This window comes from Coenobita brevimanus, chromosome 116 (genome assembly GCF_032717465.1).
Source record: "Coenobita brevimanus isolate Jiangsu-jjx chromosome 116, ASM3271746v2, whole genome shotgun sequence".
Lineage (NCBI taxonomy): Eukaryota > Metazoa > Arthropoda > Malacostraca > Decapoda > Coenobitidae > Coenobita > Coenobita brevimanus.
Window position 1 is genome coordinate 16201711 of NC_137069.1, and position 19882 is coordinate 16221592.

At 43.0% G+C, this 19882-nt stretch overlaps 1 protein-coding gene across 1 annotated transcript; it reads left to right on the forward strand.

Moving 5' to 3' along the window:
* Window positions 1–788: 788 nt before the first annotated feature.
* On the forward strand, window positions 789–19355 carry LOC145418795 (uncharacterized). Its single transcript, XM_080287126.1, has 3 exons — window positions 789–858; window positions 7459–7611; window positions 19153–19355. Exons 1-3 carry the CDS (start codon window positions 789–791, stop codon window positions 19353–19355), a joined length of 426 nt encoding a protein of 141 aa, XP_080143252.1.
* The last annotated feature ends 527 nt before the right edge of the window (window positions 19356–19882 follow it).

Sequence of the window (19882 nt, forward strand, 5' to 3'; positions counted from 1 at the left end):
ACTGACGAAGAGAGTGTATGTGAGTGAGGTGGAGGGGGGAAGAGGGAGGGGGAGGCCGAGGATGAGATGGAGGGATGAGGTGGAGAGGTATATGAGAGAGGGGGGTGTGAGTTGGGAGCAGGGCAGTGAAATGGCGGGGGACAGGGCGACTTGGAGGCGATTTGTTTGTGGCCACCCCAAACGGGATTGAGGCGTCTGGCAATAGATAGATAGATAGATAGTCTCTTCAGACATGGCATCTCCCCCTCTCTCTCTCTCTCTCTCTCTCTCTCTCTCTCTCTCTCTCTCTCTCTCTCTCTCTCTCTCTCTCTCTCTCTCTCTCTCCGCTATACTCCTTTCACCTTAATTGGTCCAGATTTTCGTCCTTTTGCAGCCTATATCACGAAGATCACTGGCTTGAAAAGGACATTGATACCGTTCTACATCCTTTCCATAGCACTTCTTCGTGACTAGCATCATATTCTAATGGCAGTTTTAGGTCAAGTTAAAGTAGAAACAGTATAGAAGTATAGCATTGATAAGGGTTATCTCAAAATATTTACACACACACACACACACACACACACACACACACACACACACACACACACACACACACACACACACACACACACACACACACACAGCAAAAATATGGTATGCAGGCTAACCACATCTAACAGATACAAAAATTCCTGAAATTTCCTCCGTTGATTATTTTTATGATTTTTTTTTTTTTTACTTTCGCTCACTCTGTTTTGAGAAGAGGACATTACATTTCTTTTATCTTCATCTTCGGACAGGCTGTGATGGCGGGTCGGTGGCTATGGGCGGCCCTTTCTACCCTGCTGGTCACACTGGCACTGCTACTAACGCCGGGTAAGTCTATCTATCTATCTATTGCCAGACGCCTCAATCTGGTTCGGGGTGGCCACAAACAAATCGCCTCCACGTCGCCCTGTCCCTTGCCATTTCACTGCCCTGCTCCCAACTCACCCCCCCCTCTCTCATATACCGCTCCACCCCATCCCTCCATCTCATCCTTGGCCTCCCCCTCCCTCTCCCCCCATCCACCTCACTCACATACACTCTCTTCGTCAGTCTTTCACCCTCCATCCTCTCCACATGGCCAAAACACCTCAGTGTGTTCCTCATAACGCTTCCTATCACATCCACATCAACACCACAACGCTCCTTTATATCCTCATTTGTCAGCCTGTCTCTCCACGTGACTCCGGGTAAGTAATAAAGAAAAAAAATTACTAGGTTTCTCTCTCTCTCTCTCTCTCTCTCTCTCTCTCTCTCTCTCTCCGCCAGTAATTTTCACACCCCTAAGTTTCCAAAAAAATTTCACCCCCTCTGTGGACCTTATTACCAATTTCGAAATCTTAAAGAAAGAAAAAAATATATTTACAGCATGATTCAATAGTTTTCTTTCACTGCCTCAGAAACGTCAAAAAAAATTCGTGGAGGCTAAAAAATATTCAGATTGGTTACAACGATTTTTAATTTTTTTGTCCTTGCTTTTCGTGGCGTATTTAATAATTGGTAATTTTTTTTTTCTTTCTTTACCCAGGCGATTTTCATTACCCGTCCCAGCCCCGGAGGGGCTGGGACGGGTATTGTTTTCACTCGGTTTGTGTGTTTGTTTGTTTATTTGTTTGTCTGTCTGCCTGTCTGTCAACAACTTTACGCGAAAACTATTGGTGCGATTCTGACTAAAATTACAGGGATAATAGGCTGTGACTCTCTGATCACCTGATTAAATTTTGGGCCAAGGCCCAGGCCGTAGGGCCAAAGAATGTAAAAAAAAAAATGTAAAGAAGAAAAACGTTTTTTCGTCATAACTCCTTTCAAATTCGTCAGATCGACATGGAACCAAAACCTAATGGTGCATCTTTCAAATCTGCATCCTGTAACATGCCTCATTACATCAGGGGGGTCAGTCCCAGTTAGCGGTAGAGGGGTCAGTGTCAAGTGGGTCGGTACTAAAATTTCAAGTGGGCATAAAATCGTCAATTTTCACCCGATTTACTCCAAATTTGATATGTGACATCTATGACTAGATATCCTATTGTGATTATACGTCAGCACTAAAATGACTGCCGGGGATGGGTTTGCTGTGCCATGGCACCGCTTCTTGTTCATTTTAGAATTAATCGATTTGGAGGTCGGTATTCCAGATTTTTTTTTCTATGCAGGGAAGAAGGAACCAAAGGCCTGCCCGGAAGAGGCTTCCCCCCCAATAAAAAATAAAAACAATAACTAGATGGCCAATTTATTCCAGATTTTTTTTTTTTTTTGAAGAAGGAACCAAAGGCCACAAACCCGCAAGATTGTTCCCTCCTAGAAGAAAATGAAAACAAAATAACCAGATAGGCAAATTCAAGCTCCGTACATTTCGAGATGCCTGGACACACTGCGTTTACAAGAATGGAGGTCATAGGTGTGTGTGTGTGTGTGTGTGTGTGTGTGTGTGTGTGTGACAGGAAAAATATCATAATTACGTGACGGCCACACATCTTTAAGACCTACAGTGCCGAGGTGGGATCGAGCCCCACACAAGTGAGGGTGTTTTGATGTCTTTATATTATTACAAGAATGAAAGTGTCGCGGTGGGGTGGGGTGGGGTGGGGTGGGGAGGGGTGGGGTAAAGTAGGGTAGGGTAGGGTGGGATGGGTTGGGTTGAATTGGGATGGGTTGGGTGGAATGGGGTGGGGTGGGGTGGGGTGAGGTGGAGTGGGATGAGGGGAGGTTGGGGATGGGGGTGAGATGGGGAAAACATATCCCCAGAAAACAGATTTTGTTATTAAGTACTTGTGTGTTATTTCCCAAAGTTCTCCAGTAACAACAGCAACAAAATCCAGAACAAACACAAGACCAGCTCACGTTCCTCCCATTAACCTGGTTCTTGGACGCAGGTGAGAGAGAGAGAGAGAGAGAGAGAGAGAGAGAGAGAGAGAGCAAATCACAACATTGTAGTCATCAATCATTCACCAGCCCGAAGTGTTCGGGGCACGGATTCGAATCCCAAAGAGTGAGAGCAATGGAGTAGGAGGAATAAAGATAGTCTCTCTCTCTCTCTCTCTCTCTCTCTCTCTCTCTCTCTCTCTCTCTCTCTCTCTCTCTCTCTCTCTCTCTCTCAATAAAATCTGGCTTTAGCTGGAATAGGTTGCTAGAGTAGGCGCAAGCATGAGAGGCCTAAGACCCCTATTTTCGTCGGGTAACGAGGCTCTCTAACATCTTTTCCATAACGATTTATTTTTGGATATGACTGGTTAATATCCTTTTATACGTTATTTGTGCAGAGTATGGCGATGTTGGAAGGATTTATATAACATAGAAGAGGGGTCAGTAATGTGTAATAAGCTAAATAAATCGCTTAGGAAAAAGGTGTTACGGAGCTTCCTTATGCAGAAGTGGATAGTAAGGTGTAATAAGCAAACCAAACCGCCTAGGAAAAGGTGTTAGGGAATGTTGGCCTAAGTAGTATCCTAGTATTCATCAGCATCTTAGTAATTATTCAAGTTAGGAAATGAGAGAGATTAATCCGTGTGTGAACAACTGATGTCTGGTTAATAATGAATGGCAGTATGTGTGTGTGTGTGTGTGTGTGTGTGTGTGTGCGTGTGTGTTTTGAGTGACCCCAGTGGAATGTTACTGTCATTACTACCACCACAACCACCACCACAACCACCACCACCACCACCATCACCACCACCACCACCACCATCACCACCACCGCCACCACCACCACCACTTGCCCCCGTCTTTATGAGTTTTATGTGATTTTCCTGTATTTTATCTCGTTTTTTTGCTCTTTTTTTATATCATCCGACGAATTTATTATAACTAGAATATTTCTTTGATGATGCCCTGTCTTTACGATGCCACCTCTCGCCTCTGTAATGTCGTATGTTCCCTGTCTTTCTGAGGTTTATGTGATTGTGTTGCTTTTTTCTCGCTTTTTTTTTTTTTTATATATCACCAAACGAATATATTATACCAGATTCTTATTTACGGTGTCCAGTGCATTAACTATATCACCTCTCACCACTTTAGTCGTACGTTCCCCGTCTTTCCGAGTTTTATGCGATTTTCCTGCATTTTTTTTCTTTTTTTAAATACCACCAGACGAGTTTATAATAAGTATAATTTTTTTGATGGTGTCCAGTGCAATAACGATGTCACCTCTGTTTGTTGTACGTTCCCCACTGCTATGATCTTGTTTGAATTCGCTACGTTTCCTTTCTTTCTTTCATTTTGTTTCTGTGTGTGGATAAAATCGTGTGCAGACAGTAAAAGTTTCACGATGCCACCGTTCACCTCTGTTTGTAATGCGTCTCCCGCTGCTCTGAGTGTATTTGAAGTAGCTATGTTTGTTACTGCTTTGTGTGTGTGTGTGTGTGTGTGTGTGTGTGTGTGTGTGTGTGTGTGTGTGTGTGTGTGTGTGTGTGTGTGTGTGTATTTTCGTGTGAAGCATTCCCATTGACGAATTTGGATACAACCCTGGGCAGCCTTAGCCTTGCCACTCCCACCTGTCATAAGTTCTGCTGCAGTCCGTGCCAGATCCATTTTCCCAACAGCCCAGAGGACATCGAGGACAAGGCAAGGATAATGAACATGACCTTACATCGGCCTGCTACCATATAAGCCTTTGTTTTGACTCCTCTGTAACCTAATGATGACATCTCAACAAAGTCTGTCTCATCCTAGCCAGCAGAGGAAAGGGACAAGTAGAGGAGGTGAAAATAGGTGAACTTTTATTACAAGCGAGGTCGAATCCCTTGCGAGTCTCTCAAGTAGTGGCCATTCTCACACGTGAGAGGCCCAACCCGGCCTGGCCCAACTCAGCCCGGCCCGGCCCAACCCAGGCCGGCCTGGCCAGGCCAATCCCGGCCCGACCCGACCCTGCCTGACCGTAACGCTTTTGAGAAGCTTATAACTCAGCAGTCACAGGGCCGATCACTGCATGGTTTGCACCATATGATAGCCCAGTTCTTTAAGATTTGTTGTTGACAGGTTTCATGTTAAAAACACACGTGGCTCGTGAAACGCGCTAAGTGCAGCATGTGGAAAATCTTCAGAAGAGGGCCACAGGCCAGACAGTTCGTCGTAAAGTCATGAAACTTGGTAGGTAGATAGCCATCAACATACTCTAGGCATCCTCGGGGTGTAAGGTAAACTTCAGTGTTTTTGGATTTAAATGGCGTCGCTCGTACCTCGCCTACAAAGGCGTTTTACTGGTATATATGGGCAGAGAATTATACCAAGCCTCTCGCAGCTTAGCAACAATAGCCAGCAGAGGATAGTGAGAAATAGAAGAGGTGAAATATTAGGTGACCTTTTTTGTCTACATTTGTACCTTGGATGTGAGTTTCTCTCTCTCTCTCTCTCTCTCTCTCTCTCTCTCTCTCTCTCTCTCTCTCTCTCTCTCTCTCTCTCATTCAATATAACCCAAATTAAGTGAAAGAAGACCCACTTTTTTTCTCCCTGTCTCTCTCGACACACACACCACGTCACATAATCAAGCAGCCAAATATATTCAGTGACTTAACTGTTTGCCTTCTTGCTTGTGACCCCGCGTTGCAAAGAACTGAAGCGGATGATTGACATTTGCAACTCACAACTAATCTGCATTTCGCCTCAGCACACGCACACGGGTGAAGCTCTGGGGTGCATTTTCTTACACGTTACCTCGATGCATGTGTTATCTTCATGTTTTATCTGTCGCCTTATTGTCCTATTTTTTCCATCTAATTACCCCTCCCTGCCCCGGAAGGACTTGGGAACGGGTATTGTTTTCACACAGTTTGTTTGTTACCCATCCCCGCCCCGGAGGGGCTTGGGAACGGGTATTGTTTTCACTCGGTTTGTCTGTTTGTTTGTTTATTTGTCTGTCTGTCTGTCTGTCTGCCTGACTGATAACAATTTTACGCGAAAACTACTAGTGCGAGTTTGACCAAAATTACAAGGATGATGGAGTATGACTTTCTGATCACCTGACTAAATTTTGGGCCAAATTGGCCGAAGACCCAGGCTGTGGGCCCAAAAAATGTAAAAACAAGGGGACAGGTGAAAATCGTTTTTTCGCCATGACTCCTTTCAAATTCATCATATCGACAAGACACCAAAACCTAAAGGTGCATCTTTCAAATCTGCATCCTATAACATGCCTCATTACATCAGGTGGGTCACCCCTCAGTTATCGGTAGTGGGGTCAGTGTCAGGTGGGTCTGGCCTAAAATTTCAGATGGGCATAAAATCGTCAATTTTCACCCGAATTACTCCAAATTTGATATGTGACGTCTTTGACTAGATATTCGGTTGTGTTTGTACGTCAGTACTAAAATAACTGCCGGGGACGGGTTTGCTGTGCCTGGGCACCGCTTTTTGTTTTCTTTTTTTTTCCACACTGTTACTCGCCCTTAAGCAATAGTTCATATTAGTCGCTTCAGTTTTAGCGTCATATTATCGATTTTCCTGCCACATTTTCCCATTCTTCTCTCTGATTTTTCTTATTTTCCTCACACAAGACTAAACGTAGTGTCCTAATAAGGGACTTACCTTGATGCAAAACTTCATATCATTCGTTTCTATTTTATCTTCCTGTTCCTGTGTTATTGTCTTTCTTACTGATTTTCCTTGTTTTATTCACTCAAGGATAAGACTGGAATGTTTCTTATACAGCTGCTCGCCTCCAAGCAACACCACCACCACCACCACATTTTTCCTGATGTCCTACCCAATTTTCCCACCTATTTTCCTCATTTTCCTCACACAGGACTAAGATTGGAGTATTTCTTATATAGCCACTCGTCTCCAAGCAACAGTTCATCATCATCATCATCATCACATTTTACCACCACATTTTTCCTGATGTCTTACCCAATTTTCTTACTATATTTTCCTTATTTTCCTCCTCACAGTCCTGGCGTGGAGTATTTTTTTCTGCAGGTACTTTCTTTGAATTATCATCATCATCACCACATTTTTCCTGATATCCTACCCAATTTACTTACCATATTTTCCTGATTTCCCACCCAATATTCCTACCATATTTTCCTGATTTCCTACCCAATTTTCTTAACATATTTTCCTGATTTCCTACCCAATTTTTCTTACCATATTTTCATGATTTCCTAGCCAATTTTGCTACCTGATTTTCCTTATTTTCCTCCCCCTCAGGCCTCAGCGTGGAGTGTTTTCTGCAGCAACTTGCCTCATATCATCATCATCACATTTTTCCTGATTTCCTACTCAGTTTCCCTACTCAATTTTCCTACCTGATTTTCCTCATTTTCCTGCCCCTCCAGGCCTCATCGTGGAATGTTTCCTCTGCAGCTGCTCGCCACAAATCACCATCATCATCATCATCATCATCATTATCATCATCATAATCACATTTTTCCTGATTTCCTACTCAATTTCCCTGTCCCATTTTCCTAGCTGATTTTCCTCGTTTTCCTGCCCGTCCAGGCCTCAGCGTGGAGTGTTTCCTCTGCAGCTACTCTCCTCGAAGCAACAGCTCGAGGATAGACGGCTGCATGGACGCCAACTTCACTGAGGAGCAGATCGAGTCTGGATCCTGCGACTTGGGCTGTGAATCGGTGACCGTCTACGATATTAATGGTGAGAGTGGAAGCTAGCTCTAATTTCTCTCACACTGGATTATCTCTCTCTCTCTCTCTCTGAATCGGTGACCGTCTACGATATTAATGGTGAGAGTGGAAGCTAGCTCTAATTTTTCACACACTGGATTCTCTCTCTCTCTCGATAGACAGATAGATAGATAGCCAGACTGATAGATAGATAGATAAATTTCATATAGCTTGGCTGATCTTCACTAGGTTTTTCAGAACTATTTATATGATGAGACCGGATGAGATAGTAAACTCTCTCTCTCTCTCTCTCTCTCTCTCTCTCTCTCTCTCTCTCTAATATTTAATGAGTTGGTGAATTTTGGTGTGAAAGGCAAACTTCTTGGCTGGATTAAAGACTATCTTTTCCACAGAACTGCTTATGTTGTTTTTCAAGGAAAGAAATCTAACACATTTGAGCTTGAACTTGGTACCCCACAGGGAGGGGTACTAAGTCCTACACTATTCAATATTTTAATGAATAAAATAGTAAGTTTAAAATTCCCAAATGGTGTGAGTTGCATCAGTTATGCAGATGATACTTTAATTCAGGCCAACAATCATCGTGATATGCAATATCACTAGATTTACTGGGAGAGATGTGTGATGAACTAGGCTTAATTATATCAACAGAAAAGACTAAATTCATAACAAAAGGATCCAACTATGTAAATACTCATTACATGCAAGGGAGTCCACTGAAAAGAGTTGACTTTGTTAACCCGCGGCGTCCCGTCGACGTACTTCCACGTCCTCGCGTTGTCACTGCCAATCCCGTTGACGTACTTCAAAGTCCTGCAATTGCAAGGTTCATAATTTCCACAATTTTCAAAATTCGCGCGAGATTTTCGATTCGCCCACGTATCCAAGCCTCCCCTACCTGCCGCCAGGCGGGCAGCGTCCTAGACCCCGCGTGACCCGCGCTCGCCCTTGTCTCGGTCACTCACCTGCTAGCAGTGACCCAGGTCAGACATGGCGCGGAAAGGTCTCTCAGACGAGGAAATTGCATCCGCCCTGGAAGCTTTCACTGGAGATAGTGATTCTCCACTTGACGATGATGTGGTGGATCGCGATTACGTCCAGCCAGAGGAAGAAATAAGTAGCAATGATGAAGAGGTCCCTTCGCCCTGAAAAACGCGGTATGTGACATACTGTAAGGCAAGGGAAGGCCAGCCTGCTCCCCAACCACGTGCACGGCTATCTCTCCATCCCGAATCTGATGAGGATGAGGATGAGGATGATGAGGATGACGGCGGCTTAGGACGTGATATCGCCTCGTGGTTGGGAAAAGAAAAAATATCACCCCGAGGATCAGAAGGTGGGGCGAGAAGACATATAAGGTATGGTGAAAGTCTTTTGTCTGGGGAAGTGGAAAGTGGTGTGGTGGGATTGCTGGGTGAATGGGAAAGTGTTGTGGCGGCAGCGCGGGGTGAAAGTGAAAGTGGTGTGGGGGTAGTGCGGGGTGAAGGGGCAAGTGGTGTGAGGGAGGCAGAACGAGCACGTGGTGCACGTAGGCCTAGGGGAGAGGAGGTGGAGCCACTCCCCAGCACGTCTTTCGCCCCACAATATTCCCCAGGATGTGGGGAAAGGAAGGAAAGGGAAGGGAAAGGGTAAAGGAAAAGGGAGAGGGAAGAGAAGTGCGAGTGATGAGAGGCGCCGCTCTCCACCTCCCCAACCTCCTCCACCACCCTCACCTCCCCACCCTGACGAAGGGGACGATGGGGACGTGGCTGGAGACGGTGGTGTCACGTGGAACTGGGAAGATGGGAGTAATTTTACTCCCATCATTCACCCTTTCACTGAGGAGTGGCGGTCTGGTTGCACGGCTCCAGGTGTGCATGCGGGTTCGTCTAGGGTGGATTTTTTTTACTTGTTCTTTGGGGAGGCGTTTGTGGGGCGCATAGTTGAACAGACTAATATATTTTCACGAACACAGCACCGTGAATGTGAACGTTTGGGAACCACGAGCAGGCATTCCCAACAATATGACTATCCCGTTACAATTTCAGAGATGTTCTTATTTTTGGCCCTGGTTCTCTTGATGGGTGTGGTAAGGAAAAACCAAATTCCTGCCTACTGGACAACTGACCCAATGATCCTCACACCTTTCTTTGGAAAGGTGATGAGTCGTAACAGATTTCAGTGTATTCTCGGCCGCCTCCACTTTTTTGATGCAGAAGATCCAGCCAATGCAAATAACACAGATAAAATGAGGAGAATTAGGCTGGTTTTTGATTATTTACGGGAAATGTTCCGCTCCTCATTTTATCCCTACAGAGACCTCGTCATAGACGAGAGTCTTGTGTTGTGGAGAGGCAATATTTCCTTTAGGCAGTACATACCCAGCAAGAGACACCATTTCGGGTTCAAGATCTTTGTTATGTGTGACTGTAAGACTGGTTATGTGCAAGACATAGTCTTGTACACGGGCGCACAGACAGATATAACAGAAGATCGGAGTATAGGACTCTCTGGGGCCGTGGTGAAGACAATGATAGAAGAGTACCTTCATCGTGGTCATGTGTTGTACCTGGACAACTGGTACACTAGCCCTCTTCTCGCTAGGTTCCTCCACCAACACGACACCGGAGTCTGTGGTACAGTCAAGAGAAACCGTCACCATATGGTCAAGATAGGGAGGAAACTTGACAAGAACGAGGTGGTTTTCTTCCAGGCCAATAACATCCTTGCCACCCTGTGGAACCACAACAGGGAAGTTTGCCTCCTATCAACCGTTCACAGCCCCCTGATGCACCGCACAGACTCCATGGATCACCGTAGTGAGAGGAGGTGCAACGTATGGAAACCCGAGTCTGTACTGGACTATAATCTGAACATGAGGCAAGTGGATCAGTCAGACTCGATGATTTCAAGTGTTGACTGTGCCAGGATCACGATGAAGTGGTACAAGAAACCCTTTTTCCACTTGCTCGACATCACGGTCCTGAACGCCCACTGCCTGCACGCAATGACCACCGGAGTATCCGAGACCTTTGAGGGGTTTGTGAGGGAGCTGGCACGTGAAATAATCGCCAAGCATGCCCAGGACAGACCCACACACCGCACCCGCACCCCCATGGCTGCCCAGACTCCCCTACGTCTTGCAGGACGCCACTATCCCAGCGCAATCCCTTCCGACCCAAACCGTCGTAAACCCCAGCGCCGCTGCCATGTATGTAAGCACTCGACAGTCAGACCATCCACTCAGAGAAATGACACAAGGTATGAGTGTGTCGAGTGCAATGTGTGTTGTGCCTTCAGCCTTGTTTCAAAGATTACCAAAATTTCCTACACTACTGAAACTGTGTGGGATGGCGAAATGACGCTCATTATAATGGTAAGGCCAGTCAGTAGGTGCTAAGTCAAATATAAAGTTGAAACGGGTGTTATGTTTTCAGGAAAGTAATGTATAAGTTGAGAATTAGTGTAAATTGAAAGAAGTGATATCAAAACTACACCCACTGTGTAAATCTGCGAAAATATGATGCTCAGTATAACACTCTGGTCAGTAAATATGTGATAGCAAGAATATAAAGTGGAAACGGGTGTAATGTTAGCATGAATAAAACGTATAAGTTGAACAATAGTGTAAGTTGTAATAATTGATGTCACGAGTACACCCACATTCTGGTCAGTAAGTATGTGATAGGAATTATATAAAGTGGAATTTGTTGTAATGTTAGTAGTAAGGTATTTTATAAGTTGATTACTAGTGTAAGATGAAACAAATGATATCGCGATAACACTCCCTGTGTAAGTACGCGCTAATATGACGCTCAGTTGAATCGTAAGGTCTGAAATTATGTGATATCAATTATATCAAGTGTAAACATGTGCAATGTTAGTGGAGAATTATTATATAAGTACAAAAATAGGTTGTAAGTTGAAATAGTAGTCATAGCGACTTCACCGTGTGTGTTATTATGCGCTATTATTACGCTATATATTTACGTAAGGCCTGAAATTATCTCAAAACAGTTCTATAAAGTTGAAAAGTGTATAATGTTATTAGGAAAGTATTATGTAAGTAGAAAAAACAATACGAGTTGAAACAACAGTCACAGCGAGTTCACTCACTACGTAAATAAGCGCTAACATTACGCTAAATGTTATCGAAAGGCCTGTGAATACGTAAAAACAGTTCAATAAAATGTAAACTGTTATAATGTTATTGTAGAAGTATTATGTAAGTAAAAAAAATGATATGTATCATGATTTTCGAATGTTAGCGATTCATCGTGACCAGTATGCCCGATTTTGCTCGTTTCGCACGATGGTACAATGCTTATTTCTGCTCTATTTTTGTATAAAATCCAATTTACTCTTTTATCACATGTTTTTATGTTTGTAATAAATACATATCTTCTATTTTTGTATAAAATCCAATTTACTCTTTTATCACATGTTTTTATGTTTGTAATAAATACATATCTACTTACTTTCATTGGTTTCCCAGACTTATAATACCATAGAAAACGTTAGAGGCTCAGACCACCTACGGAGAACACAGGGCCAGGTGGGACCAAGGCATACCTGTTTAGGGCAATTATGGACCCCGGGGAACAATTTCTTTGTGAATGACCATTGTTTCTGACCAAAAGCGAAAGTTTTAGTAAAAAAAAAAAAAGGGTCAAAAAATGGTCGGGATTGGGGGATACCATTGGTGAGAAAGTGGTCGGGACGGGGCGGGTTAAATATTTAGGAGTATATGTTGGGAATATTAGGGGTAAGAATCCTGAATTTGATTTGGTCATGACAACATGTATGAAAAGGCTTAGGCCTCTTAAAGTGATGTCTTGGAAGGGTCTGGGGGCCTCTATTCCAGTTTTAAAAATGATGTATATTGCGTATATAAGATCAGTCATTGATTATCACGCTCCAGTACTTTCTCGTTTGCCTGCTGATAAAATTAACAAGCTTGACACAATACAGAATGAAGCTATGAGACTAATTCTAGCATGCCCAAAGAATGTTAAAGTATCTAATCTTAGACAAGAATTAGGGTTATCTTCTATCCCAGATCGGATTAAAGAGATAAATACACTAATAGGAGTCAGAGCACTGAGAGACAAGAGAGACACACTACCTAAATCAGAGATTATAAATTTATTAAGGCTAGAAGATTTGACTAGCAGGGACTGGACTCATATAACTGCTGCAAACCATATCAACTACCAAATGACAGATCATCATTTAGGAGACTGGGACTGGGGTGAATCACTGCCGCCCTGGGAGGAGAGACCACTAGACATCGCCTTCACTTCATTAGACACAAAAAAAGGCGACCTCCTACCGTATGCACTCAAAGATGACTTCATGACACTAATATCAAGTCTGGCAGGGGAAGACAAAGACCAAGTGTACTGTGACGGTTCCCATCACACACAGACTGGACGTGCTGGGGCTGCTGTTACCATTGTAAGTGGGGGTAGCTTTGTTCATGGGACTGAGACACTCAGCAGGCTACATGACTGGGCTTCATCCACCCAGTGTGAACTTGTAGCATTTGTGAATGGGCTGGAACAGGTTTGTCTGAGGAAACAAGATTCCATCATCTTGACAGACAGCATGTCTGCTCTGCAATCTCTCTCTGACCCTCACCCCACATACCCTGACCTTGTTCACAAGATCAGGCGGATTGTGGCAGAGCTTAGGGAGATCAGTGTACAGGTCAAATTTGTTTGGATCCCCTTACATGTTGGAATCCCGGGTAATGAAAGAGCTGACATTTTAGCCAAGGAGGCTGCTAACAAGGACACTTGTGACTATGACCTGGGACTTTCACTTAGACAACTTAAAAGAAAGATCATGACCAGAGTGACTGACCTTAGACTCAGAGAACACAACACCAGCACATCCATACACTACTACAACACAGTTGCACTGATGACAAGTTACGTATATGGCAGACATACGACAAGTAGGTGGGTTGACTCTGTACATGCAAGAATAAGGCTTGGCTACTGTTACTCTTGGGAACTGGGTTGGCAGGTTGATGAGGAGAAGAGGAAGTGCAAAGTATGTGAACAACCCAACAAACACTTTGAGGCATTATTTATTGGAATGTCCACTCAAACGTGAATACAGGAATACTCAGTTTATGACAACAGAGAGTCAGGCAAAATTTATGTTAGAAAATGATAGTCAGAATAAAACTGAGGAAGTATAAATTATTTGCTTCTCCTCAGTAACACAACAATTGCCCCCAAAATACACTTAGCCTAATATAACTGTTATAAAATTTGTTAATTTAAGAACTTATGTCATATATGTGTGATCAGTTCGTTCAACTCTCTCACCCTATGTATACTGATAATATAAAATGAGTTATATTTATGTTGATATACTGTTGTAAGACTTTTGTAATGCAGATAGGAATGCATCTCGCTGAGATACTGCCTTCCTTTTGGATACCCCTTTTAAATTCTTTGTATGATGCTGTATCTATGTATCCTTTTGACGCTGCCCCTTCACAGGATGAGGTGTGGGGTGTCCAGTAAACTAGCCCCCCCCATTGGGGTCAAATCAGTCTCTCTCTCTCTCTCTCTCTCTCTCTCTCTCTCTCTCTCTCTCTCTCTCTCTCTCGGGGGGCCTTTTTCGAATTATGAGTGTAATTAACCACGCTCGCTTCAAGTTTATGGTGTATTGAAAAACTTTGAAAATTCGTGAAAGAGCAGTGGGTTTAAATTTTCTTTTCTTATATGTTTTCGTTTTCGTTTTTTAAAGGCTCCAACATGCTTGCATGTGTCGGCCTTGGTCACCTAATGGCGGCTCTCCACGCTGCACGATCCATTGCAGCCTCCCTGTTCAGTCCCTTAACCCTGAGGTCACACTTAATGACCTCGTCCCATGTCTTTCTTGGTCTACCCCTCATAACCCCACCCCCAATATTAACACTTCTCACCTTCCTCACTCAATTATCATCCCCCATCCTCTCCACATGTCCAAACCATCTCAATCTACCTCTCCTCATCACAACACCAATACACTCCAGTCCCATCCTACCTCTCAACTCTTCCATGGTAAACCCAGCCCCTCCAGGCCTTGGACGCAGGGACGCACTGCACATCCACCTAATCATTGTCATTTCTGTATGTCTGAGCCGGCGAATATCTTATATGCCGCTCGAAAAATGGTGAAGTGGTCTGGATTTGGTTTTTAGTTCTGTATTATTTATTACAGGGTAAGAATTGGTTATTGAAAACTATGTGGTTAATAATAATAATAATAATAATAATAGTAATAATAATAATGGTAATACTGCTTTTGCTTCTGTTGCTGCAGTTACTACTACTGCTAGTATTGGTGCTTCTACTACTACTACTACTATTGTTATTATTATTATTATTATATATTTATTATTATTATTATTATTATTATTATTATTATTACAACTACTAGCACTACTACTGCTACTACTGTTATTTCTACTGCTGCTGCTGCTATAGCTTCTACTGCTACTATTACCAATAATAAGAATAAGAAGTATTGATGATGATGAAGAACGATGATGATGATGATGATGATGACGAAGAAAAGAAGAATGAGAAGTATAATACTCCAAAAAATAATCTTCAGTAAATCGTGAATGAGTAAAGGTAACAAATTCACCTTTATTACACCTCATGGATAAAGTATTGAAACTTTACAAATTCGTCTTTTACCACAGTAGGTCAAGATTTTAAAGCCCTCAGTCTGAATACTTTTTTTTTTTTTTCATTTTTCATTTTGGTTAAGGAGAGAGAATTAATTTAGGAGTGCTAAGAGGGGAAGAGGGGGGGTTCTAAGAGGGGAAGAGGGAGGGTTCTAAAAGGGAAAGAGGGAGGGTTCTAAGAGGAGACGAGGGAGGGTTCTAAGAGGGGAAGAGGGAGGGTTCTAAGAGGGGAAGAGGGGGTTCTAAGAGGGGAAGAGGGGGGTTCTAAGAGGGGAAGAGGGGGGTTCTAAGAGGGGAAGAGGGGAGTTCTAAGAGGGGAAGAGGGGGGTTCAAAGAGGGGAAGAGGGAGGGTTTAAGAGGGGAAGAGGGAGGGTTCTAACGGGGGAAGAGAGAGGGTTCCTAGAGGGGAAAGGGAAGGGTTATATAAGGGATCACATGGAGAGATAAAGAGAGAGCTTCGTGGATACGGGAATAGAGGAGTGTAGAGGATATAATCAGTACAATCCAAAAGCATAAATGGATGTGGGCAGGTCACGTCCTTCGTAGAACAGATAACAGATGGACAACCAGGGTAACTGAGTGGCAGCCCAGAGATGGAGTGAGAGGAAGAGGCAGACAGAGAACAAGATCGAGGGATGAAGTAAGAGGAAGAGGCAGACAAAGAATGTGAGATGATGTGAGAGGAAGGGGAAGACAGAGAACAAGATGGAGAGATGGAGAGAGAGGAAGAGGCAGAGAACAAGATGGAGAGATAGAGTGAGAGTAAGAGGCAGACAGAGAACAAGATGGAGAGATGAAATGCGAGGAAGAGCCAGACAGAAAACAAGATGAAGAGATGGAGAAAGAGGCAGACAGAACAAGATGGAGAGATGGAGTGAGAGAAAGGGGCAGACAGAGAACAAGATGGAGAAATGGAGTGAGAGGAAGAGGCAAGCAAAGGATGAGATGGGGAGATGTTTTTGCAGATTTGCTGGGATTGGATGGAACAGGCTGACAGCTAATAGGTCAGAGTGGAGAAAAATGAGAGGCTTTTGTCCTGTTTAGAATGATGATGATGATGATGACGGTGATCGTGATAGTGATGATGATGGTGGTGGTGGTGGTGGTGGTGATGGTGGTGATGATGATGGTGGTGGTGATGGTGGTGGTGATGATGGTGATGGTGATTGTGATGATAATGTTGGTGATGATGATGATGATGGTGAAGCAGGTTAGTAGGTAAGGGAAATACTTACGAATAAATATAACATCTGTAAGAAGGTCTACAAGTAAATACTGAGAATGAAGAACAGCCTAGAGTGGATACGTTAGTAAGCTTAAGTATATTGGCAAGTATTGTAAGTAGGTCTCAAAGTGGGTTAGTGTATTGGAGTAGGTAGGCCCTCTGGTAAGTAGACACACAAGCCTCCGAGTAAGTCAGTGAGTATATTGGTGTAAGTAGGCCACTGTGTAAGGAGATCAGTGTGTGGCAGTATGTAAGTCTGGGTGTATGATAGTATATTACTATGTAAGTAAGCTACTATATCAGTGTAAGTAGGTTAGTATATCAGAGTAAGTAGGTTAGTATGTCAGTGTAAGTATATCAGTACGTATGTTAGTATTTCAGAGTAAGTAGGTTAGTATATCAGTGTAAGTAGGTAAGTATATCAGTAAGTAGCCTATGTTAATATATCAGAGAAAGTAGGTTAGTATATCAGAGTAAGGAAGTAGGTTCAGAGTAGGCTAAGTATGCCTTCTCGTAAGTAGACCAACAAGCCAGGGATTAAGTAGGTTAGTATATGAAAGTACGTAAGTATGTTAGTATATCAGCGTCAGTAGTTTAGTATATCAGGGTAAGTAAGTATGTATTGTATATCAGAGTAAGTAGGTCAGTACACCGAAGTAAGTAATTAGGTTCAGAGTAAGTATGCCTTCTCATAAGTAGACCAATAAGCCAGGGAGAAAATATGTTAGTGTGTCAGAGGAAGTATGTTAGTATATCACTGTAAGTATGTAAGTATATAAGAGTAAGTAAATAGCTTCAGGGTAAGCATATCTCCAAGTAAGCAACCAATCAAGTGTGGGCGTAAGTAGGTTAATGCATCAGGGTAAGCAAGTAACCAGATTAGTATATCAGAGTAAGTTAGTATGTTAGTATATCAGCGTAAGTATGTTAGTATATCAGGGTAAGTATGTTAGTATATCAGCGTCAGTAGGCAGTGTCCCTAGCGTGGGGTATATCACGCTGAGCATATTAGGGTAATGGACTGGAGTCCGCTGGGAAGGCTACGCTTACACGGATGCATACATACATAACACAAATACATACATACGGAAGCACATACATACACCCACACCGAGGACTGTTGTTATTGGATACAAGGAGGATACATACAGTACATGATACATAGATGACACATGTGTGATGCAAGACATACACATGCATACATACATATATTTGGCTATTATAACAGACTAGATGCATACAAGGAATGTGGCGAGGATACATACATGATACATATACGAGTATAATACAGGTCACACACACACGTCTTGTGGGTGTGTGTGTGTGTGTGTGTGTGTGTGTGTGTGTGTAAGTAGAAAAATAAACTTTCATATATATTGGTGAAAATTTACGAGAACAATAAAACTTAACTACAACCTCTTTAACAGTCCAGTGTCAACATATTGGAAAGTTTTACCTTGACCTGCCTTGGCCTTCCTTGACCTACCTTGACCAGCCTTTACCTACCTCGACCTTCCTTGACCTGTGACTTCAAGAACTGACCACTTTTGCCCTCACCTGCACCAGGACGCGTTAATATGACCAGGAACTTTTACTTAAATATAGTGAATTTCTGGAAAAAAAGTTTCAGGGACAATTTTGTCAGAGAGAGAGAGAGAGAGAGAGAGAGAATAAAGAGTAGACCGAGGGTGAGATGGAGGGATGGAGTGCAGAGATATATGAGAGAGGGGGGTGTGAGTCAGGGGAAGGGCAATGTTATGGCAGAGGACAGGGCGACATGGAGGAAGACCGAGGATGAGATGGAGGGATGGGGTGGAGAGGTTTATGAGAGAGAGGGTGTGAGCTGGGAGCAGGGCAGTGAAATGGCGGGGGACAGGGCGACATGGAGGGGATTTGTTTGTGGCCACCCTTTACGGGATTAAGGCGTCTGGCTGTAGATAGATAGAAATAGGTACGTAATACAAATCCGACGAATTTCTAAAAAAAAACATTTTTATAGGTAGCTGAAAAGTAAACTTTATAAAGTAATTGCAATAAAAAATAATGAAAAGATACTGAGATAAATTAAATATATAAATGAAATACTGAAAAAAACAATAATAATGTTAGTTCATGCAGATAAATTGCTGATAAACCTTCATTGATTTTTTTCCCTTTGATTATTCAAGCAAAGTGCTGTTCGTGCAAGCTGGCAGCACATTACGTATGCATGGTGATTCTCTCTCTCTCTCTCTCTCTCTCTCTCTCTCTCTCTCTCTGGACTAAGTTTTATTTATAATATTGATATATTTTGTAGTGGTAGTCAGCAGATTAGTATAAATGTTTCTCTCTCTCTCTCTCTCTCTCTCTCTCTCTCTCTCTCTCTCTCTCTCTCGTAATATTAAGCCCGGACCATTTAAAAGGGATAGAATTGCTTGTGTGACCCATAGATCGTACTTAAGCTGTTTTGACGATTCCCTAACTTCTTTTCCTTAGCGACTCATTCCGTGCATGACGCTCATGATTCTCTTATTTGCTCCAATCCATATTAAAAAAAAAAAAAAAAAAAAAAAGCATGCCAGCAAATATTAAAATCGCAATATGCAAAATAAATAGCTAAGGAAGAGGTGTTAGGAGTCCTCTCTAAAATCTACCCCTCTCCTTTCTTCCCCCAGGGGAGATCGAGAGCTTCCACCGAAACTGCGCCACCAACGACACCATCATGACCAACACGTGCGAGACCTACACCACCCGGGTCCTCATCCGCCGGGTCTGCTCCTGTGACTTCTCCTACTGCAACTCAGCCTCTAGTCTACGGTGGACGGGGCTAATAGGAGTGGTGTCTCTAGCGGCGGTCCTCTATTTGGGGTCTACCTGAGTCCCCCCTGATGTTACCTTCTCTATTTTCCCATTTCCGTATCCCATTTTCTCTAAGCTGTGACTGCCCTTTTTCTTTTTCATCCCTATTCCATCTCGTTTCTTCGAAGCGGTGGCTATTTTTTTCCCCTCTCAGCTTTGACAACTCTTTTTCCCCTCTGTCTGCTCGTTTTCTCTAAGCAGTGACTACCCTTTATCTTTCCCTTGTTTCTTCATGAGTTTTTCTGCTTATTTTCTTTCCCCTATCCCATTTTCTCTAAGCTGTGACTGCCCTTTCTCTTTCCCTCATTCTTCTCGTTTTCTCTAAGCATTGACTATTTTTCTTCTCCCTTTCTTTTTCTTCATGACTTTTTTTTATCTTTCTTTCTTTCTTAGACTTTTCTTTCATAGGGTAGTCCTATGCCTGTGATCTACATGAGACCCCCTCCCCTCCTATTGTAACTTCTTCACCTGTTGTTTAGCCTCTCGTTTTCTTCCACCTTTTACCATCTTTTCCTCTCTTTCTCCACGACTTTCTTGTTTCCTTCC